This window comes from Eleutherodactylus coqui, chromosome 2 (genome assembly GCF_035609145.1).
Source record: "Eleutherodactylus coqui strain aEleCoq1 chromosome 2, aEleCoq1.hap1, whole genome shotgun sequence".
NCBI classification, from domain to species: Eukaryota; Metazoa; Chordata; class Amphibia; order Anura; family Eleutherodactylidae; genus Eleutherodactylus; species Eleutherodactylus coqui.
In genome coordinates, this window is record NC_089838.1 from 276,125,572 (window position 1) to 276,142,067 (window position 16,496).

General features: G+C 42.4%; 1 protein-coding gene across 1 annotated transcript in view; it reads left to right on the top strand.

Moving 5' to 3' along the window:
* The window catches only part of LOC136610802 (pyroglutamylated RF-amide peptide receptor-like), a 114,153-nt gene extending 103,469 nt beyond the window's left edge, over window positions 1–10,684 (top strand). Inside the window, exons 3-6 of the mRNA XM_066590003.1 lie at window positions 2,036–2,097; window positions 2,749–2,984; window positions 8,609–8,706; window positions 10,267–10,684. Coding sequence (XP_066446100.1) covers window positions 2,036–2,097; window positions 2,749–2,984; window positions 8,609–8,706; window positions 10,267–10,652 — 782 coding nt within the window. The 3' untranslated portion in view covers window positions 10,653–10,684. The remainder of the gene's footprint in view (window positions 1–2,035; window positions 2,098–2,748; window positions 2,985–8,608; window positions 8,707–10,266) is intronic.
* Window positions 10,685–16,496: the final 5,812 nt, after the last annotated feature.

Here is a 16,496-nt window from a genome sequence, read left to right on the forward strand (position 1 = left end):
GAGTGAGGAGTGCATATAGATGCATCCTCCTCTCACCATGCAGGTAGCTGACTACCAAATGGAGGAGCCAATAACACCTGTGCAGGACACCGATAAAACACCCACTCAACCAAATGGAGGAGCTAATAACACCTGTGCAGGACACCGATAAGACAACCACTCACACTACCTCTTTAGAGGCAGTGTGAGTGGTTGTTTTATCAGTGTCCTGCACAGGTGTTATTGGCTCCTCCATTTGGTAGTCAGCTACCTGCATGGTGAGAGGAGGATGCATCTATATGCACTCCACACTCAGTAAGTAACAGCCATTTTCTGTGATTGGTTTTCATTTTTTATTTCCCCTTCTGTGCTGCAGATAAATACCAGCAAACTCTGGTGAGAGATTGCTGGTCATTTTAGTGCTTTACTATTGTAGCCCACTCAGAGCTGGTGTGGTGCATGGTTGTCTGTAGAGTCATCACTGCAGCGGAAAGGCCCCAGAAGGGGAATTAAGTAATCACTGGGTGGGATCCCTAAAATGTAACCTTTATTGATTTATTTAATGATTAAACGGTCCTATATTGGGACCTACATGAAAAGACCACAAACAAATATACTTCTCCAATTTAGGCTAAAAGCCAGTATTGAAGAAATGTCCAAAAATTCACAATGGACCCGCCCAGAGCCAAGCGGTCCTGTGTATTTGGATTAGTATTAGAGTGATAAACGTGTGTCAATTTAGGTCACTATAGAGAGCGACTGGACTAATGTTCCCTATGTCAGCATGGTGGCTGACTTTCTATTCCCCTGGTGTGAGGACACTGGAGCTAGCTATGGTTTACCATCTGTATGCATGTGAGCTCTCGGTGGGGTTCTTGTTATATGTTGTATGCACAACCTGGTATGTTGGTGTGAACAGTGACGTGTGTGATATGTCTATGCAGGTGGCCAGACATGTGCTCTATATGCAGTCCTGTTCTGTGTGGTTGTGTTACTCTGTATGTTGGTGTAAACAGTGACGTGTTTTGTATGTCTGTGCAGGTGGCCAGACATGAGGTCCTGTTCTGTGTTCAGTGTGTGTGTGAACAGTGTTGTGTCCTACGTGTGTTTGGTGCATCTTTCCAGGTCCCTAATCAGGGATAGCCAGGTCCCAGATGAAAACAGTGGGGCTATCCTTGTCGGGACAATCACCCTGCTTTTAGGCAGGGGTTCCCCACTTTCCCTTGTTAGTAAGGGACAGGGGTCCTTCCATTTTGCCTGGAGAGGTGTAGTTGATAAGTGCAATTTGCTAGTGCAACTACTGATTGAGTGTTTGCGAGTTTTAAAAGGACACAATCCTGCGTTCGTTCTGAGGAGTGGCGCTTTAGTGCGCTGAGCAGACTTAACAATTGGACAACCCCTTTAGAGTGGATGTGCCAAGATCATAATCTCTGTTCATATGCCCTACTAGGGCATGTGAACATCATAGACTGGAGCCCCCTTTATGACCTGAAATGGAGCGCCTGTTCCGGAGGACTTTCTGACATCTTATAATGCTACATTTCCCCTGCAATTAAACCAACTGATTGTTAGGCGTGCCAATAGCAGGAGACTAGATAATCAGCTATTTGCCCCGGGGGCTGTATTATCTAAGGTGTTGACTTTGATGTTGACAACCCCTTTAAAGTATTGAGTAATTGTTAAGGGGGATGGGCGGTTGCTCAAGAATGATGAGAAAGTTACCCTTTTTATACAAAAATATGAAAGTTCATTGATAGAATTTTCAAATTCCGTAAATTACTAAAATTTCCTTGTTCCCCCTTTATTAGCATACACAGAAAACCATAGAGAGGACAGGTGCCGTATAATTGTTATACACACTCAAACATAGATATTCCATACATGTCTCATGTAGCCATATAATAAGAGAGTGAACAGCCAATGTAATGCAAGTGGCATCAGTGTAGTTGAAGGATATTTGGTGTCCATCCATTAGTTTGCGATTGTATAAATTACTTTAGTCCCCTCTTCAGCTTTTACTGAGTGAACCTCTGGCATCTTCTCTTTTCTCCTTTAGGGTTTGTATGGACTATCGCTATTGTTGTAGGTTCTCCAATGCTACATGTACAGACATTAGAGGTAAGCTGGCCTAATAATACAAATACTCTTGTGTTGCAATCATATTGAATGTAATATTAAAAGGCCACCGGTGATTTTTTTAAATGTATTCACTATATAGCTATCACCCAGTATATATAAATTGGCTAGTATTACCTTGGTTAGTTATTTCTTTATATCAGAATTTAATGGCGTCTTTTTCCTGAGATGGTCATGTGATCTCATTTTTGACCAGCTTCAATCTACTTCGGTTTATGCTGTCTAAAACTACTCAGTTTCTCAGTCTTTGTGATGCTGTTGCATGGATCCTACCACAGAAACTGCCTAGAGGGAGGCACAGGCACTCCTATCACAGTTACTGATGATGATCACACAGCTCATCACATAGTCATAATGAAGGAGATCACAGCTCATCATCTTGATTATATACTTATCTGTAGCTTATTTAGGTGTATACAGAAGGTAATGATACTTCAGTTGTCCTCACAGCAGTCAGAAATGGTACAGCCTCTAGCTACTGCTGTGTTGATGCATCATGGGATAGATTTGAAAGTGAAAGTAAAAAAAACTCCCTTTATCCTTATAATTGATTCTCTTTGTATATGGGGAAGTCATTACCCTTCACATATTTTTCTCTTTATGATTGATTCTGTATATTTTTTTGTCTTGCAGGTGAAATATGACTTGCTGTACAACTTGTACCATGTATGTTGCCTTGAGTCGTGGAGTGATGCTGCCCTGCGTAGAGCTTACGCCATATTTATCCTTGTAGCCCTATTCTTAGTACCCCTTGCAGCTATGCTTCTTCTGTATACCCGTATCGGGTATGAGCTGTGGATTAAAAAACGCATTGGAGACTGTTCTGTGCTGAATACTTTGAGCCGTAATGAGATGGCAAAAATCACCAGGTATAATTGAATCATATGCAGCACTCCCGTTGTTATAATGGGGTCTTGATTGATGGATAAAGCATGATTATTCTTACCTTTTCATATTTCTATAATTAACTTTAAGTGATTTCAGTTCTTAAGAAAGTCTTTAAAATTAAAATGTCCTTTTAAAATGTATCCATAAAATAATTCATGCTTAGTAAAGAGAAAATGTATCTGACAAATAGTTTTCGAAAAGTGTTGTACCAACATATAAGAAGCCACACTCACCCCCACCACTGATCTTATCCCTCCTGTGCTCACTCCCTCACTGGTCTTCACTTCTAGCTGCGGAGCAATGATGTCCTCATAACTGGTGACTGGCAACTAATCACCCGCCAAAGTGAGCTGGTGATTGGCTGCAACAGTCATGTGTCCTGCATGTCGGTGATGTCATGATGCCATCATTGGCTTACGTACGTATTAAGTGAAATCCAGCGAGAGATTGAGCAACGGCAGGAAGGGAACAGCGGGGAAAAGGAGTATGGCTTATTTTATGTTGGAACTGGATAGTGACCACATTTTGAGAAAACTAATTTCGGAGTCCAATAGCTTCTTTTATTGCTTATTTGTTGTGGATTGGTGTAGATGTGTGGCAGATTTCACCCTTTCAATTGAATTTAAATTGAAGGGTGGAAATCTGCTACAGGTCTGCACCAAAATTTGCAAGAAAATCGACAGCAAATTAGCAATGTGTGAACGCACCCTTAAGGCACTATTAATTCCAGGGTGATCGATTGCTGAGCTCTATTATTGGCTGCAGCCCCTGTGATGTCCCATAAACCGGATGGGACTGCAGCTGTAAACAGAGAACACAAGGGATGACCGCACAACGTCACCAGACACAGTCGGAGCAGAGAGAGGTGAGTATATACTGATCTGTTATGTTACTACATACAGAGGGGGTTTTACCAATAAACTTTAACTTGGACTACCCAATTAACTGCATTCAAGTAAGACAAAAACAAGTACATACCTACTAGTTTTTACAATTACACCATTGCAATATGTTTCCTTAACTGCAGTAAGTGATTGTTAGAGAAAGAGGTGTGACGTCTAGTCACCTATTCTCCCAGAAATCAATCTGCCCTGACCTCAGTAACAACAAATATAATATAACCCTGACTAGAAAGGAGAATCACTTCCCACTCTATTGTGTCATCATGGCCGAAGTGTAATGATTGCAGAAGAGAAAATTAAGACCCTCATACGCATTAGGGAAAAGTCATCCAAACTTGTTGATTTGGGTGGGACTAGATGAGTATTATAATTGTATAGGTATAGGGCCTTACAACTCTTCCCCGATAGATTATGTTGGGGGAAACAAGGATTGGGCATGCTGAATTTCAATACTCAATCCTTTTGCTCTCACTGGAAATGAGCTACCACCAGAACTGTCTGGTTGTAGCTTACTCCTTTCTGTCCATTAAAACCACATGAATGCTTTGCCAAACTGAGTGTTCATGTGCTTGGGGGAGTTGGGAGGAAAAACTGTCAGCCCAACAAGTTGTATGGACATGGCCTTACTATAGGGCATCACAAGAATTCAGTCTGCCTGTGGCTGTCACTAGGGGCACTAAGGAGCTTACTGCTTACTATATACTGTATATGTTGTACTCAAAGAGTATATAGTAATGCTCCCTTAATAGAGAATGCAGGAGGCTAGAATTTTATATTTTCCTTTATGTCTATGTAGGATATCTGGAGTTGTGACCATTATAAAGACTTAAATATGAAATTAATCCAGACAATATGTCAGATCTAAAAACCTGTTGTTGAAAGTCAGAGATTCTTTTATTCAATGAATTCACTTATTTATTGTACAGCATGTAATATGATAAATCAGTTTTCTTTACTAAACTTAGATGGCAATGTAAAACAAGGCAGACCACCAGGGATTTCCATTTTGTCTAGATCTGAAATCACAAATCCCACAGCAAAGTGCTGATTAGGACATAGATGTATCATTTTCTTGTGTTTTTTTTTTTTTTTTACCTTTGAGGGGACATTGTTTCCATCATTGTCTCCACCGTATCTGAGGAGTATATGATATCATTTTTTTGGACACTGTAACAGAACTTGTCTGGAAACAGAAGATTCCATGTTCTCACTGGATTTCCTGAAAGCATAACTACGTATGACTGTAATACTGGTGTGTCTAATGTCTCCCCAGCCATATAAATGAATATATAAAAGGAAAAGTGACATAGATTATAGCCTGAAGTCTCCTATACATGAAACTACTGTTCAAGATAGTCACGATTACATGAAATACATTTCCGCCATCATTGAACCCAGTTTAGAAAACTTTTTGGAATTTGCTTTTGTGTTGGTCTGGCAGACTTGCATTTGTTGGGACATGGAGAACCTCTATGATGCCATTCCTTGTATTGAATCTTACTCTCTGGGTCATACAGGTATGGCCATGCCTCGTCCTCACTGACCAGATTTTTTAAGAAGTCATGTTCATCAGCTTTTAAACGCATCCAGGAACTCTTGACAGACCTCCACCCACCTCCTCCGATTGTTAAATATTAACTACTTGGGAACTTACTTAGCACAAACTGTTTGATAGGAGAGCATTGCATAAACATTCATCAGTCAATTATGGATTTCCTTAGGTGCACACTCCTCTTTCGCCAGAAATTCTATGACAGCTCTTTGTTTTGACCTCAGATCCATAGTTCTAATCACTCATGGATGAATTACTATTAGATTCACCCTTGTATATATGAGCAGGTAACTGCATCTAGTCCCTTACCCAAGAGATTAAAAATATCTCCACCTCTGATTTACTGTATGTTTGGTGTCCGAATATGAAGACTCCACGAGCACAAATATTTTTAATTTAGTTGGAAAAGCTGTAATTCAATTATAGAATTGACACATTGAAAACAATGAATACCATTTTAGGTCATGTATGGCTAATCTTGCGAATGGAAATGACTGACAATGAATGTTGGAAACTGTTATTAGAAGCTATTTTTCGTCTTTGAAATGGTTATAAACTGTCTGCAAAAATGAAAAGGCCTTTTACTACAGAGTCATTCAGGAACAGAACGACTCAGGAAATGATGTTATAATTTTACTTTGTCCTCAGACATGACATGCCATATTCACAAACTGCTAGGCAAGGTATTTTAGGCATCTGAATTTTATGACTATATACTTCAACTATTGTACCTGGTGGGAACATTATATTGAGCTGGAAATATCAAAAGGGTAAGACAAAGTAGGGAAATTCTCTTTATTTAATAACATCATCAATTTTTGTTTTAAGGTCACAGCATGCTCATTAACCAATGCCTTCAATGACGCAGAGTTCTAGACAGCCTGTATTGGTTGATTTTGGCTTTGGCTTTATGCACACAGCCTTATTATGACTCTGTTTTGCATTCTGTACTGAGAAAGAATAGACCTACCATAGACTGTACCTCTGTATATCTCTAATTATATACAGAGGCATACGGGGGCTTCATACAGAATCCAAAATAATCATATCATGCTGTATGTATGGAATTATTCTTCTCTTGAAGCATTGCAAGTGGAGCCAGTCCAAAAGCCAATGGAGGCTGTGCAGCTGCCTTGTGCATGAATACTTAAAACAACTCTCTGGTTTCGGGACAAAATTCTGTCCTGGGAATGTAGGGTGGAGAAGGTATACAAGTATTACCTGAACATGATCTTCTTGGCGATCTCTCTATTCCACCAGTTCCAGATGCTGTTTTTGGGCACCAAGATTGCTGCCGCCGTCTTTAGACTACCGAATCACACATAGTGCATTGGCAGTGTTAGGATGGGCAATGCATTATACATGTGCATAGTGTACTTAGAAAATTGCAGTCACCATCCTGGCCACCCAGAAACAGCACTCGGAACTGCTGGAATGGAGGGATGGCTGAGAAGATCATTTACAGGTAATAAAATGCCCTCCAGTCCAGGGACAGAACTCCTGAAATTGGAGGGTTACTTTAATGTCTTTTTACACCTGTCAAGAACATTTGTATGAATGCTCATTTACCTGATGGGCTGTGCAAGGCTGCATCTGATCAACCAACGAATGAGCAAATACTAGTTTATCAGCTGATGGCATCTTTTGGGCAGCTGAGAAAATCTTTGTAAGGACCGGTGATTCGCGGGTCCCTAGTGCCCTCACTGCCAAGCCTGTCACACGGGCTGCTACTGTGTGGTGCAGGGGAGCCCCGGTCCTCGTCACTTCCCTTGGCCGCCGAGCTCCTCCTCACTGTCAGGTTGCTAGGGACGCGGTGGGTGTTGCCCTGCGACGCGTCCTTGGTATCATGGCAACCAGGCATGTGTCTTCTTTCCTGCCTCCTGCAGGGCTGGGAGCGGGTTCCCCAGTGCTGCTGGGTGCACTCAGCTGCTGTCAGACTCCCCGCCCCAATCAGCTGCTGGGGCGGGAGCTCTGACAACATTTAAACCTGCTTGTGTCTGCAGACCAGTGCCAGTGTTAGTTTGGTCTTCCTGCTACACCCGCGTACTTCTTCTTGTGACTCCTGACTTTTGATTACCTGTTTTTGAACCTGACGTTGCCCTTGCCTGACCCTCTTGTACCGAGTACCCTCTCATTGCCGACCCGGATAGTCTGACTCGCCTTGCTGTTGTTTGTTCAAGTGTCTGTCTGTTTGTTAGTCCCGGTGTTCCCCTTCCCTAGTGAGTGTAGGGACCATCGCCCAGTTGTCGCCCAGGGGGGCAAGTAGGTAGGGACAGGGGTTGCGGGTATTCTCAGGGACTTCCAGTTTCCTGGACCCCGAGTCCTGACAATCATCATAGTTGTCTGCGCAACTCCTGCGTGAATGGGGATTGGCTGCCTATAGCGATGATTCTCTATGGGGGCTGAACAATAGCATCAACGATCATTTGTCCCGCATAGATTCTGAATCAGGCCGTGCAAAGGCTGGATAGGCAAGCCACAATCGGCCCGTTGATCAGCACTCGTCTACCGAAGCAAATTAAAAGAACGCTTAGGTTTGGTTTTAGATGTAAAGCTTTCAAAAATCTAAATCTATGTTATTCCCCATATTAGGGGTTCCCTTTTAAATAGAGATTACTCAAATCTTTGGCCTTCAGTTGGATTACAATTCCCCAAATCTCCTAAAATCCAGCTGCTTTCACAGCACGCTAGGATTGGAAGTCTTTGCAACTGCTTGTTCCGTACATTTTTTTAACAAAATCAGAAATGAATACAAGACGTAAAAAAATGTCCTCCTTTTATACTTGTCCCTGGTATTTGATCCACTCTTGCTTTTTACAAAAAACAAAAAGATCAAAAACTAAAGCTGCCTTGTGGGAACCCAGCCACATATGTTTTATGTTCGCCATCTTTCATTGTACAAAGGTCATTTTGATAGCTGCGATAAATTTTCCTATAAGTTTCTTGCTCCTGAGTTAGTTTCTTCTGTAGGTCAGGTCTCAGATGCAAACATCAAAAATAGATACATCTCCTTTTCAATTGTATGAAAAGATAAAAGCCTTTATTTGTGTCTTTATTTTTACCAAAATCTTCTGTAACCTACTTGTTAGGACTGATTTATTCCACAGAGGCTTCCTTGCACTGAAATGTTTTCTCTGTTTTTTGTTTAAAGGAAAAAGAAGCGAGCTGTGATGATGATGGTCATTGTGGTCCTTTTCTTTACCGCCTGTTGGGCACCATTCCATGTGGTCCACATCCTTTTTGAATACAGTAAGTCCTTTAATTCCAGTACTCCTACAAAGGCACAGATAAAGCAAAGTTGCATTTAATCTAAACTAATTTGGTTTTCTTTAACAAATTAGTTGTTTCCCCCATAAAAATCTCAGGTTAATTCCTTATCCTTTAAAGCATAACGGTACTTTCAAAAACATTTTTGAGATGTCATAGAGATATGTCAGAAGTTTTGATTGGTGGTGATTTGGGTGCAAGAACCCTCACCGATCACTAAAACGAAGTAGCAGAAGCATTTATCCGAGTGCTTTGTCTCTTCACTAGCTGAAGACAGGCTCATAGACTTTCTGTTTGTTCCGTCTTCAAATAGAAAGCAGAGACATCACCCGGATGACTTCTTATGCTACTTTGTTCTAGCGATCTGTGGGAGTCTCACCGAACCAATCAAAGCTTTTGAGAAAATGTTTTTTGAAAGTAGTTATACTTTTGTGGTCTGAGGGCCACATTGTCTGATTGTACTGGTAGTAGGACAATAAGTCTGCAGTTCAGATCGCCATAAATAATATCCTTGGCCCACAACCCCTGAGAATGCCATGCCACAGTGAAACATGTCACCGGGACTTTGCCAATAGGTTTCTAATACATTGACTCCTGTTACTATTGAATAAAAAAATCACTTTGCAATAATGCACAGTCGGGAAGGATAAAATGTTGCTCTGACATATTTTTATACTCATAAAGTAATAAGAAATATACCTCCATCCTGCCTAAATCTTCCAGCACCTAGAAGGGAGTTGCTTTTAATGTTATTCCTATTTTGTGTGGAACTGTAGAGGGCTACCATAGAGGTCCATGAGACGTTTACTGTACTTCCTTATGCCTCCGATTTTTTTTACATCAGATTCTGTATGTATGGAGGCATAAGAAAGTATTGCTACATGTCTACAGGACCCGTTGAAGCCTGTATGGCAGGGCACAAAGGGGAAGTGGCTCCGTAGTAAAGAGCAATCCAAACACTATGCACTGCTATATAGGCTCCATGCTCGTCAGCATGAATGTTGAATATATTAATGATGACTACTGGGGCATTGTACAAACAAGTGTCAGTCTTTCCTCAGTAAAGTGTGCTCCAGATTCACCAAAAAGGAGCATACCCTGTTGAGTGTTGTAAAACGTAGATGATTCAGTCACACTTGGTGCCACTTTGAAGTCCCATCCATTTTTCTACACAGTTGTATGTGCTGGAACTAGTGGTGCTGGGGCTTCATAATTACGGCATTTGGCCAAAAATACCCTACTTTTTGAGTATTTCTGCTAAAAAAAATGACCCTTTGTTTCCTGGTATTATGTAATATCATAACTAAAGAATTTATCTGTTAGAAGCATCGTGTACATCCAGTTTTTTCTGTCCATACCTGATGGTGACTTTACTGATAGACATGTGCATTCCAAACAAAAAACATATCTATATTCTTAATTATAGATTATCCTATAATAAATACAAAGGAAACATAAGAGGACATATGAAGGCAGTCGAATAGCATCTGTCCAATCTCATTTGCTCCATTACTAATCTATATCATCTTTTACTGTTCACAGATGACCTGGAAGAAGAGTATGATGACGTCACAGTGAAAATGATAGTGGCCATCGTTCAAGCTGTTGGATTTTTCAATTCTTTTAACAACCCTGTAGTTTATACGTTTATGAATGAAAACTTCAAGAAGAGCTTAGTGGCTGTGCTTTTCTGCCACTTTCGTGCACAAGAGCCAACTGAAAAGAGGGACAGTCAACTTGAGAAGCCCAAAGTTGGAACATCTGCTTTCTCCCATAGAAGGGATGCACGTTGTGCCCACAGCCACTTGAGTGCGGAGAACCTAGAGCTCCGATTATGTGAACAGTTTCCAACTGCCAAACTAGAATCTGTCACTTACCCTTTGGTGAATTCTCACAAGGACCTCCTTCCAAATGGACAGTCAGCTTAAGGACTACAGAATCAGAGCAGGGATTTTCTTCAATAAAGCATTATTTTAATGAAAGAAGAATGTGAATTACAAATTGCATTGCTGCTTATGTTTTGCCACAAGTGCATGCTCTTTTATAACTGCTTTCTTAATTTATCACTACATAGACCATTAAACATGGCTCCTGGTTTCTGCAATGGTTAAGTACTCTTACTTTGGGCAAAAAAAAAGAATCTGAATAGTCTAGATTTGTTTGGTTTGGCCCATTTTCTCCTGCACCACTAGAGCTGTGGTTAGTGGCCAACTTAGGGTTTGTGATATTGAATCCTTCACCTTCAGGAGTTGAGCAACATTTCAACTGCACCTTCTAAATCAAGGAAGTCCAAGCTGTCTCTCTAGTGGTTGGGAGGTGGAACTACCAGCATGTCCTAAGGCCTCATGTCCACGGGGAAAATCAGGCCCGCTCCGGATTCTCCATGGAGAATCTGTAGCGGGTCCCTCCTGCTCTGCCGACATGAGCACTGAAAATAAGAATTTACTCACCTCTCGCCCGCTCCGGATCTTTCCTTCGCCACGACGTCATCTTCTCTGCGTCGCAGCCGGATCTTCTTACTTCGGCCCGGCGGATGTGCAGGATGACGTCGGTGACGTGCCCCACGCATGCGCCGGCCTGAAGAAAAAAGCTCTGGCCGCGACGGAGAGAAGATGGAGCTGCGGCGAAGGGAAAAACCGGAGCGGGTGAGTAAATTCCTAAATGGAGCATGGTCCAGATTTTTTCATGCTCCATTTTTAAAAAAATCACTTTTATTGACCATCCGCGGGTATTTATCTACCCGCGGGTGGTCAATGCATCCCTATGGGGTGCGGATCCGCGGGCAGGAGAAGAGTTAAAATCTGCTGCAGATTTTAATTCTTCTTTTGCCCGTGGACATGAGGCCTTAGAGTATCAGGGTAATATGTTGCTAAGTTTAACATCGCAGATACTTTAGCAACTCTAAGGTTATATTCACATATGGCAGATTTGTTGCAGAAATTTATAGGGGTTTTCCAGGAAAAAACTATTGATGACCTATCCTCAAACAAGGAATGTGGGAATCAGATGAATGTTTGCTATATATCTGCCACATACAAATATACCCTAAGCTAACCACATTCTTAGTGGTGTAAAAGATAAAGCCACTGAGTGAATACTACTACTCCTCTAATGAACTGGGCTGGAGATGTTGTTCACAGTGGCTGTTACAGTGAGTCACTCCCCAAATGACTACACTACAGTGAAATACTGCAGTGATGGTAAAAGGGCTGGTCTCTGCTTCCTGGTGTGGTGGAATGGTGGATTGTGTACCCTAATAAAATGGAGTCCAAGGAGATGGGGAGGAAAAAGTTCAACTACAGTTTATTTAGTTCAGAAACTTGTCGGTTCAACATCCAATTGATGAAAGCGCGAAACTTTACAATTCAGTTCAATGCCCAGTCTCGAAGGTGGTATCTTTAGTCCCTGCTACCTTGCTGCTCCGTACTACCTGTTGTGGGTTTCACACCACAGCAGCTCTAGAGCCTGTTGCCTTGTTGTAGCTTTGTACTGCCATTGCGGATTTCACTCCATGGACCTTGAGTCTGCAGCTTCCAGTATATATCACTTCTCTTTGAGGACTTAATCCATAAATGCTTGAGATACTATACCCTAAAACCAGCTTACTTGTTCACATCACACACTCTATTCTCCTCTGATCTTTCTTGATCACAACAAAAACTTTTAGAACCATGCTCCTTCCATTAGCTCCATGTTGATTTGCTATAGTTGTGAGAAGCTGAGACATTGGGCTGTTCTATCTCTCTCTGTACTGTACTCCCCTCAAGCCACTACCTTCAAGGCAAGACATCAATAAAGTGCATTATACATTTAAAGACACATACACACTCTCCCAGAAATGTCAATATTATTATGTAGTGCCTATTGGAGCCCATTATTTCCCTCAAAGGGTCACGGTGACATCTACCATTACCCTTTGTGGAATATCAACTCTCACCATCAGGCCATTAACTGTAAGAGGCACATCTATACCATGCAACAAAGGTAATGACTGCTGTATCTTTCCTTAAAGGGGTTGTCCCGCGAAAGCAAGTGGGGGTATACACTTCTGTATGGCCATATTAATGCACTTTGTAATGTACATTGTGCATTAATTATGAGCCATACAGAAGTTATTCACTTACCTGCTCCGTTGCTAGCGTCCTCGTCTCCATGGTGCCGTCTAATTTTCAGCGTCTAATCGCCCGATTAGACGCGCTTGCGCAGTCCGGTCTTCTTCTTTTCTGAATGGGGCCGCTCGTGCCGGAGAGCGGCTCCTGGTAGCTCCGCCCCATCACGTGCCGATTCCAGCCAATCAGGAGGCTGGAATCGGCAATGGACCACACAGAAGACCTGCGGTCCACCGAGGGTGAAGATCCCATCTTCACCAGGTAAGTAAGAAGTCACCGGAGCGCGGGGATTCAGGTAAGCACTATCCGGTTTTCTTTTTTAACCCCTGCATCGGGTTTGTCACGCGCCGAACGGGGGGGCTATTGAAAAAAAAAAAAACTGTTTCGGCGCGGGACAACCCCTTTAAAGAAAAGAAAGCTATTCAACAGTGCACAGTTGAAGTCTTTGATACAAGAACACAATAGCTACCACTTCAAGACTTGATTGCCATAACTCAACTTAACAGTGATAAATACATATAACGTCCAAAACAATACAGCAGCAGATTTGTTAACTGAGCAGTGGTCATCAGGCAAGCTTTTGCATTGACAATGTCTTCTATTCAGTTTAGAGAAGAGGAGGGTCTCAGCTGCCTCGTCAGCTTTTGCCATATGGGGGACAGAAGGGTAAGCCCTTGTAGGTGCCCCCAGAGAGGTGGAATACAACTTGGCAGGATAAAGGCTCCTGAACTATAGGATAGACAGTTACTCCATCCCTGGTATAAGAGATCACTTATGGCATAATACAGGCCATGTTTCAGCCATAGAAGTCTTGAGAAATATAGCCTGTATTTTGATTTTGTACTATTATGATAGAATAAAGCTATAAATCTGCAACTCAAAGTTATGGTCTAGGATTATCTCTGAATTCTCATAGAAGTGGGTACATCTGATAGAAGAGAAGTTATATATTTCCGATGTACCTGAGGATAAAAGTTATAATACTCAGCTCTGTCTCCCAACAATAAATGTACAACAATTCACAGTAGATTTGGAATAGCGGATGAGGTGGCTGCGTGTGTAATGTTGTTAAGATATCAAACAATATTAAATGGGTATTCCCATCTGAGATCTTCATGGCATATTCATAGGATGTGCCATGAAAGTCTGATAAATACGGGTTCAACATCTATCCACCCTGCACCTATCTCTAGTTTTGGCCCCCAATGCTCCTGGTCTGACTGAATGTGGTGGCTATGGATGGTTGGGACGTAGAGAGACTGACAAGCATACTTCACTATAAAAGTCAATGATAGTTCCAGAAGAGCATGGCACAGTGAGCCACACTGTTTCTGTAACTTGGGAGCTGTGGAAAAAGTGTAGCTCACTGTACTACTCTATTTCTGTAACTCCCACTGACGTCTATAGGAGTTACAAAACAAGCATAGCAAAGCCCAGTAGGCTGTTTGCACAGTTTCGAAGTTACTGAAACAGCATATCTTGGTGTGCTACACTGTTTCCTTAACTGTCATTCATTTCTATAGCGTTATTTATATTGCCACAAAAGTCTCAGATGGGCATATCTAATATAAAAAGGCCTACAGGCTTTTTCTTGCACCACACTTTGACCCTTTTGCCTGACCCTAGGTGGATGATTTTGATGTCATTGATGTCATCAATGCCATAAAATCCTAAAATTTGAGTTTAATACATCGAGTGACCTGTGAGGATAGCTAAAAGTTGCAATGTCAAGTCTATGGGCGCATGCCGCTAGGAAGAGTTAAGCGTTGCTAAGCAGCATGAGACGCAAGGTGAAGACAGTGAGGCTGGTTTCACACAGGCGAGGGTGATATTGGTCCGTGAATCACAGCCTGATATCGCACTTTCCACCATGTGAAAGCCCCGTGGATGCAAGGCGTTTTCATGTGAAAACAGCCTCGCATCACTAAGAGGAATCCCTTCATCCCTGCGGAATGAAGGGAAGGGAAGAGAGAGAAGCGGCGAGAGAAGCGAAGAGAGAGAGAAGCAATGAGATAGAAAAAGAAGAGGAGAGAGAGAAGCATTGAGAGAGAAGCGGTGAAACAGAGAGAGAAGTGGAGAGAGAGAGACATAGAGAGAGAAGTGTCGAGAGAGAGAAAAGCATCGAGATAGAGAAGCAACAAGAAAGACAATCAGTGAGAGAGAGACAGAGAAGTGACAAGATAGAATGAAGAGGTGAGAGAAGAAGCGAGAGAGAGAGAGAAGCAGTGAGAGAGATAGAGACATCTACTCCAAATACAAAGTGATATTCTGAATAATCACCTAACCAAGCAGATTTAGAAGTTCACAACAACCATTATTCCAAACATTGTATGTTCGCGTAGCAAGCATCCAGTCAATCTAATTCATTGGCCTTCTTAAAGGAGTTTCCAACTTGGATAACTACTACTTGTTAGAGGGGTCTCTTGACAGTGGGCTAATCACAAAGTTTCCCTCTTCTGCGATCAATCTGTAAGGAACCTGATAGCAAGTGTTCAATTTCCCTGCAGCACAATCACAGGGCAAATTAAGCTTTACACATTTGAAGAAAGGAAAGGATCTCTAGATGCTCTTTGCAGCCTCTCTTCACTCTGACCAAGAGATGAGGATTCCAGACAGGAGACTTGATGTATTAACACTGAGTTCCCTAATAGGGTATATAAAATTCTGTTTCTAAACTAAGGATAATCCTTTTAAACCCTTAGGCCTCATGTCCATGGGCAAAAGAAGAATTAAAATCCGCAGCGGATTTTAGCTCTTCTCCTGCACGCGGATCCACATCCCGTAGGGATGCATTGACCACCCGCAGGTAGATAAATACCTGCGGATGGTCAATAAAAGGGATTTTATTGAAGCCTATGGAAGCCGTCCGGATCCGCGGGAGATAAAAATCGGAATTTACTCACCCGCTCCGGTTCTTCCCTTCGCTGCGGCTCCATCTTCTCTCCGTCGCGGCCGGATCTTTTTTCTTCGGGCCGGCGCATGCGCGGGGCACGTCACCGACGTGCCCTGCGCATCCGCCGAGCCGAAGAAAGAAGATCCGGCTGCGACGCAGAAAAGATGACGCCGCAGCGAAGGGAAGATCCGGAGCGGGCGAGAGGGGAGTTTATTCTTCTTTTTATGCCTCATGTCCGCGGGGCAGGAGGGACCCGCTACGGATTCTACATGGAGAATCCGTAGCGGGCCTGATTTTCCCCGTGGACATGAGGCCTTAATGCTAAAGGATGTACATGCACGACCCCCGGCAGGGTCTATTTGGAGCAAGCATGGGAACCGAGCCCACTCCATACACAGTGAGTGCTGGCTGTGTTTGACAGCTGACACTGGCCTGAAACAGCTGTGATCAGCCATAACTCTGATTGCAACTGTTAACCATTTAGATACCACAGTCAAATCTAACAGCAGCATTTAAATGACTTGACAGAGGGAGTAAGCTCCGAATGGTCCCACCGCAATATCACAGGGTGCTGTTCAGATGTTATAGCAGCCTGGTTTCTTATGAAGGCCCCCAGGGCTGACATGTATTTCTGCCTATTGAGATATGCCTGTGACATGTATTAATACAATGCCTGCAGAGATAGAATATATCGCAATATTAGAGTATTGCAGTATTTTGAATAGGCATAATAGGCATTGCCGTGATTTTACTTTTGGTTTCGGCTGCAG